The sequence below is a fragment of the Nicotiana tabacum genome, chromosome 8 (assembly GCF_000715075.1).
Source record: "Nicotiana tabacum cultivar K326 chromosome 8, ASM71507v2, whole genome shotgun sequence".
NCBI lineage: Eukaryota > Viridiplantae > Streptophyta > Magnoliopsida > Solanales > Solanaceae > Nicotiana > Nicotiana tabacum.
This window is the reverse complement of record NC_134087.1, coordinates 191,284,893-191,291,528: the sequence shown is the minus strand read 5'-3', so window position 1 is coordinate 191,291,528 and position 6,636 is coordinate 191,284,893. Positions and strand designations below refer to the sequence as shown.

At 37.7% G+C, this 6,636-nt stretch overlaps 1 protein-coding gene across 2 annotated transcripts; it reads right to left on the bottom strand.

Moving 5' to 3' along the window:
• On the bottom strand, window positions 1-6,341 carry LOC107800069 (uncharacterized). 2 transcript variants are annotated; one of them, XM_075219953.1, is made up of 10 exons: window positions 5,962-6,341; window positions 5,742-5,869; window positions 4,878-4,925; window positions 4,705-4,764; window positions 2,956-3,039; window positions 2,742-2,846; window positions 2,122-2,283; window positions 1,809-1,909; window positions 736-847; window positions 1-589 (listed from the first exon to the last, which is right to left on the bottom strand). In XM_075219953.1, the coding sequence occupies exons 1-10, from the start codon at window positions 6,287-6,289 to the stop codon at window positions 461-463; spliced, it is 1,257 nt and encodes a 418-aa protein (XP_075076054.1). In that variant the 5' UTR covers window positions 6,290-6,341; the 3' UTR covers window positions 1-460. The 2 variants fall into 2 exon arrangements, with proteins under 2 accessions (XP_075076054.1, XP_075076055.1); XM_075219954.1 differs by having other exon boundaries at window positions 2,170-2,283; window positions 5,962-6,335.
• Between the last annotated feature and the right edge of the window lie 295 nt (window positions 6,342-6,636).

The window sequence follows — 6,636 nt, the reverse complement described above, 5'->3', positions numbered from 1 at the left end:
TATTTAAATTTGTGTTCAATTTATGTTGCTCTGTTATATGACCAAGATTCTGCTGCATAACAAAACGACAGGCTAAATATATCAAATTAGAGAACAAGCTGAGGAGCCAATGCACCATTTTCGGAAGACAGAAACAGCGAGATCAAGTGAAATTTGGAGAGAAAGGGGGGATGATCATAAAAGATGTGAATTGAACAAGTTAAGGGCTATGGGAAAATTACTTCTTATTATCGCTCTGCATGCAATTTTTTAGAATTTAGAAAAGCTTCCTCTGGTGTCCACAGGAAATTTTGCAAGATGACAATTTCCCTTTCCTCAATGTAATGACCCTCAACTGCTGAAAATGTAGAAGAGCAGCAGCAATGTACGGCCACCTCAGATGCTGAAAGTCGCAATAGATTAGCCTCGGTGATGTCTAAATTGGAAGCCAAGACACATATATCTGAGACATCTCTCATGATTATTTCTTGCTTGAAACATAGATGCAAGATATTATGGTCACTCCTGCAACTGCAGCTCCAATGGTTGTCAAAACTTTCGCAACAGTAATGACAGGCTTGCGCGAGGGTATTGATAGCAGTTCCTTAACCTGTGGCAGCGAATCAGTAAACTATGTTCCTTCCAGAAGTTAAGTCTTAGAAAACGAATAGGAAAGCAAATTCATATATTTCTCAATGCACAACAGGGCACATTCAAGTCTTACTAATATTGTCACTATGAATAAATGCTTGTTACCTCAATAGGTTGCTTCCAGTTCTTCTTGATTCCTGGCAGGTGACCCTTACCAACAACTGCGACAACAGAGTTGTGTTCACGGGCAACTTCTAGTAACATTGATGACATAAACCTGCACAGAGAGAGAGAGAGAGAGAGAGAGAGAGAGAGAGACGGATTCTTCAGATTTGTTAAATGGAACAAGTAATGACTTTCAAGACTGTCAAATGTCAAAACCAAAATGTCGGTTCAATCACTCTTTGTACTTTTGTTTTTATTTGCTAGGCAGGAAGAATGAAGTTACCATTAGACTGTTTAATTAGATAATAAAATAATTTGTGCCAAGATTGGACTTCTAACTCATTGGTAATTACCATTTTGTAGCTGAATAAGCTGAAGACTGATGACATTTAAGCTTAAATAAGCTGATAAGCTTTATATCATCTTTCCTTAGTCCCAGCAAACAATCATAAGTAATAAGCAATGAAGCTCTGGGAAAACTAGATGTGAACAAAGGAAAAATGATGAGCAATGAAGCTCTGGGAAAACTAGAAGTGAACATAGGAAAAATGATAAGCAATGAAACACGGAGGATTCCTGGGGAAAACTCTCTCATTATCCCTATCACTAAATGCGCACAACTGAGAGATAGAGCACCGTCCTCATGCTCTAGACCTTGCACGACATATATGAGTCCCTGTACTCATATTAATTCTGATTATACGCGTACATACGGGAAGGCATCGTCGAACAGCCTATACCAAAATGTATCCATATCAAACTAAGAGAGAATATCCAAAGACATATGAAGCAATTAATCAGTGTATTCTCAAAGTTTTGATCTGGAATAACTTAGACAAAAGCCATATAATTCTAAAATCCTAAGTACAGATACCAAACTTGACAGTAGTGCCTGATTTTAGACTCAAAGCCAGTAAAAACAGATTTCATAACACCTTTGAATTCACAAAACAAAACCATAAAACAAGAAAGCAGCAGGCCGAACTTGTATCATACCAACAGATCATGCATGTGGTTTTTTTTTTTTTTGGGGGTGGGGGGGTGGGGAGGGGGGAGGGGTCAGAGGCACTAACTGGTCTCGCTCATGAACTAGGGTATCCATAAGAGTTGGGAACTGCTTGCTCATTTCTTGAATTACAAGAGTCAACATGTCAACATCATCCATTTTCTTCAACTGCTAGCCAAAAATAGTTTGGTATAAGCAACATAAGATACTACAACAACAACAACAACAACAACCCAGGAAAATCCCACAAGTGGGGTCTGGGGAGGGTAGTATGTACGCAGACCTTACCCCTACCCCAAAGGGGTAGAGAGGCTGTTTCCGAAAGACCCTCGGCTCAAGATAATAAGAAAAACCAGAAAAACAAAAGGGGAGAATATTACTTTATGCAGAGAGGGGCAACCTCGTAAAATCTTCTGCAAGGAACCTACCATTTTGACGAGATCTCCAGGCTTCGGTAAAAACACTGCTTGAAATAATAAAGAGTATAACAATTTTGTCTTGTGCCAAAGTGGCATTTTTTCCCATGTTCTTCGTAATGTCACCTGTTCTTAAAATAGATATAACAATTCATTAAACTGAAAAACATAAGGAAAACCAACGATACGGAGCAGGAACAGTGAATATGTGAAACTGTTTCTTTTTTCTTCTTTTTTCAGGTAGAAAACACTACCAAAGAAAGTGTAATTGTAAGCTGATAACATCATAAAAGCATTAAGAAACTTCATATTTTTATACAGATCCTGCACTCCATGAAAGTGGTACTCTAGTGTGTCAAAAAGAACGAGAGAGAGAGAGATGAGAAGGGACAATAGTTTTCCTACTTTAGCAATTCTGATGTTCACCAGACACAACATGAATGCAACCTCAATTGTGCCATGATCACAAGAGATATGTGGTGATGTAAAAATATTATCCAATTACAGAAGGGATGCACGTGATAACTTTTAGTCACAGAAGCAAACAAACAAATTCAACAATGGAATGAATCAAAACATCTTACTTGCACAGGACGGTCACCAAGAATCACTTTCCCACCGTACTTCATTGCTTCATCATACGCCACACGAAACTCTGCCCCAGGAAATACCTCAAGCTTGCTAGCAACCTAAAATGCAACATAGATCCAATGAGTGATCAGCATGTCCAGAGCACCAATGGTAAGGAGCAAAGTAGCACTTCCAAACTGTAAAGATGACTTTTGAGATAGGTCATGCCTTGGCGAGAAACCAGCTGTACAGTATCCCAAATGGATTTTGATTTTTCTTCCACATCTCCACCATTTCTCCCATGGTTGGTACCTGGCCATCTCAGAATTGAGAATATTATAAGTTCACCTGAAGAGGAGAAAGTGAAGATCCACTATAACATCTCGCATGGTACAAAGTAATACAGCTAAATGATACAAAAACTAGGTAACATGAAACTACTCAAATAAATGATAAATCAAGCAAGGACAGGATCACAGAATATACTTATTTGTTTCTATAACATAGAAATTTAGAAAAGGTAGGTGTTTGAAATGTCTGTCAATTAAGACATTAATACCATGATGCCGAAAAAACATATGCACAGAAGAGCGAGAGAGACAGAGAATTGTGTTCTCTGGCATAGCTTATATCAAAAGGTCATTTCACTTTTCATCTGTGTCCATGACCGAGATGACATAACAACATACCCACCATCTGATACACCCTTGATTCCTTGAATGTATCTGGACTTTTTCCATGACTCATGGCCAGTCCACTGGAACATGCATTACTCTAATGTGCTTGATGTGCCTTAGTAAAGTCAGGACAGACATGTTTAAACCTAAAACTTCTAATAAACAAACAAATTGCAAAAGATCAGAGACAGAGAAAAATGGCAATATAACATGTTTATATGAAGTACTAAAGTGAGACAGATCAAAAATGACACCAGTTGAGACGAACATATGCTGTCTAGGGGTGCTTATCGAGCGGATCGGGCGGATAATTACGCTTAACGGTTCGGCTGAACGGTTATCGGATTATAAATGTAGTAATCCGCTAGCCATCCAGTAAGACAACAGGCGGATCGGTATCGGATTAATAATTATCGGGCGGCTTATCGCCTAAACCAAATAGAAATTTTTTGAACAATCATTCAATCAATACCAAACAGTTTCAAATCAATACCAAAATTTTAATAACATCTAAGATCTAACGAAACGGTATTTTATAATTGAAGAGTCTTCAAGGCTACTCATACTATCATACACGTATTAACCAAATTTTTAATACCATCAAGACTGCTCATACAGACATACACGTATTAATGATTGAGATTTCGATTTTTCGACTTCTTAGTTCACACTTCAAGAGAGAGACGAGACTGACTACTTCTCTGCCTCTAGTGGATGCAGACAATTGAGAATTAGAAAATAGAAATTAGGGATTTAGCCGTTTAGGGTTTCAATAGTACTTTATATACATAGGGGTAAAAGTGTAAATATAAAAATTCTTAACGGGTTAACGATTTACCCGATAAGAAAATTGAGTAATCCGCTCCCAAACCGTTAAGCCGTTAATTATAAAATCTCAATCGTTCACCATCCATTACCCCAATAATCGATACCAATAAGCCAATAAGCTATCGGTTCTTCGTTAAACGGTTTCGGTTCGATTTTGAACAGTCCTAATGCTGTCTACATATGTCTGTATGTGCTAAATATGTACACCTTTAAACATTAGTTACCCAAAATGATGGATATTCTCCTAGCACGAACAAATTCTCTGTTTCCAAAGTTTCTGCAAACTACGTAAATTCTGAAATGATAAAAGGAGAGCCTACTAACAGAATAAACAATTCCAATACTTATAACACTAGCTACTAACTGCTGGATTTTCTCCTAACACAAATAAATTCTCTGTTTCCCAAAGTTCTGTGCAAACTACATGACTAGTGAAATGATAAAAAGAGTGCCTACTGATTGTAAGACTGACCTTTAATTCTTGAGGTGTGAGTACACCCACTCGACCTGAGCATAACTCCAAGAAGACAACCTATCATCAACAACCCAGCATGAATCAGACTGATGTTCAAAACGTAAAAAGGATTGAAATATATAGCATGCACCACAAGCTGCTATGCATCAACAGATTGTTAGAAGTATGACCTCTGGTTTCAAGAAATTGATCACTGCTTCAACTTCTTGGCAGGATTCCTGTAACCATGCATAGTAAAGTAAGATGATCATACACCCTTTATAAGTCAGTCTGTTTTACAACATCTTTTTCTTTAATATGAATGGTTAACCCAATAAAAAATCCATATCATATAAAGCTTCAAACTTGATCAACCTAAGCAAAGAGAAAGGAGAAAATAGGAAAGATGAGGCACGAAAAATGGAGAAAGTACATATTTATACAAGCTCAGTTTGTAGCGAGAAAAGTTTATAGAGGCATGGGAACTTAATCAAAATCACTTTATATCACGTCTTCTCCCATTCAACTTCAAGAATTTTAATTATATTTTTCAATTTAGCCATGTAAAGCAGATGCTGAGTCAAATCCAAGACTAAGAGACATCTCAAGCAATGCTCACAAAATATCTAACAATCCTATGTTGTTAGAGCATCATTTCAGCAAACAATTATGGATGAACTACTGATCCAGTCTCTACTACGGGAAGCATGAATTATATCAAAATAAAATTCTAGAGTTAAGAAACTTTATGCCGTAAAAAAGTTCTTGAAGTTTGAATACAAAAATCACCTGGACCTCCTTATAAAATAATGCTAGTAGAAATACCTAATAATTGCAACAAACAAACAGATAATACGATTTCTATCACTCCTTCAACTTAAAAGACGAAAAATATGTAAAACATTCGCTCTTGACACTTTACTTTTCACCTCTCTTTGTGATTGCTAGTTGCATGAAATAAACTTATAAAGGATGAATATGGACATTTCTCACTCAATTTTCTCTATTCTAGCATTATTTCTAATAAAACGATTAAAAAAAAGTAGGGAATTTACCGCAGAAACGTGAGCAGTGCCAACAACATATACATCGCAAATGCCTGCGTCCGTAGAAGATTCACAAGTGAGCTTCATTACACTCCTCGACAATCCCTCCGGAAAAACCTTCCTTTCATATCCTTCACCTGCACAATTAGTCGTTTTTAGCCGAAATTATTCAAACTTTAGCCGCCTCAAAATCAACTTATATTTAAATAAGGGTGCTCAAAGCGGCCACCTGCTGTCATTTCTACACTCGCCGAAGTTACATCTTCAATACTCGCCTCCGAGCCTTCTACACTCGAATTAGCACTTTCTCCTCCATCAACGTGAACAAAATCCTCCAGCACCGACGCCGTCATCGGAATTGAGCCCATTTTCGCCGGCGTACGGCTCCCGGTTGTTGAGAATGATTTATAGTTTTGAGTTCTGGTAGGTATTACGACGAAATATTTAGCGCGGAGAGATTTGAACCGGTGAGCTGAGCCGGTGAAGGAGTTGAACCGGTTTGACTCGGTCGAGTTGAGAAAGGTGAGTTGGCGATGGCGAGGCAAGCGACGCAGCATGGAGGGTTTTAAATTGTGTAACCGTTTACGTGATTCTATTTGTGGTTTTGTATTTATACGTTATACCTTGCTTTGGAGTTTGGACACACTGGACATTTTGATTACACGTGACAAGAGGGATTTCACTGGATTGTTTGCTTTGTAGACCTTTCCTTTAGTCTTAAGTTTTGCGTATTTTAATTTGATGTTCTTTTTAATAATTGTGATGTCCGAATGAAGTTCTATATTTCGACCAAATTTCACAAGTACATGCTACTTCGATTGAGGCTTAAATAGATGACCGGAAATCACGCGTCCGGAATCAAAATGTGATTCTTTTGGACTTAAACAACCAAAATATGTGGGGG

Bases quoted from the DNA above. Each gene is read 5' to 3' on its own strand.
- LOC107800069 (XM_075219953.1), bottom strand. From the start codon at position 6,289: ATGCTGCGTCGCTTGCCTCGCCATCGCCAACTCACCTTTCTCAACTCG. The intron at 3,040-4,704 runs GTCAGTCTTACA...TGAGATGGCCAG, and splicing joins TCACACCTCAAGAATTAAAG to GTACCAACCATGGGAGAAAT. The intron at 1,910-2,121 runs GTAATATTCTCC...TTTGGCTAGCAG, and splicing joins GTTGCCCCTCTCTGCATAAA to TTGAAGAAAATGGATGATGT.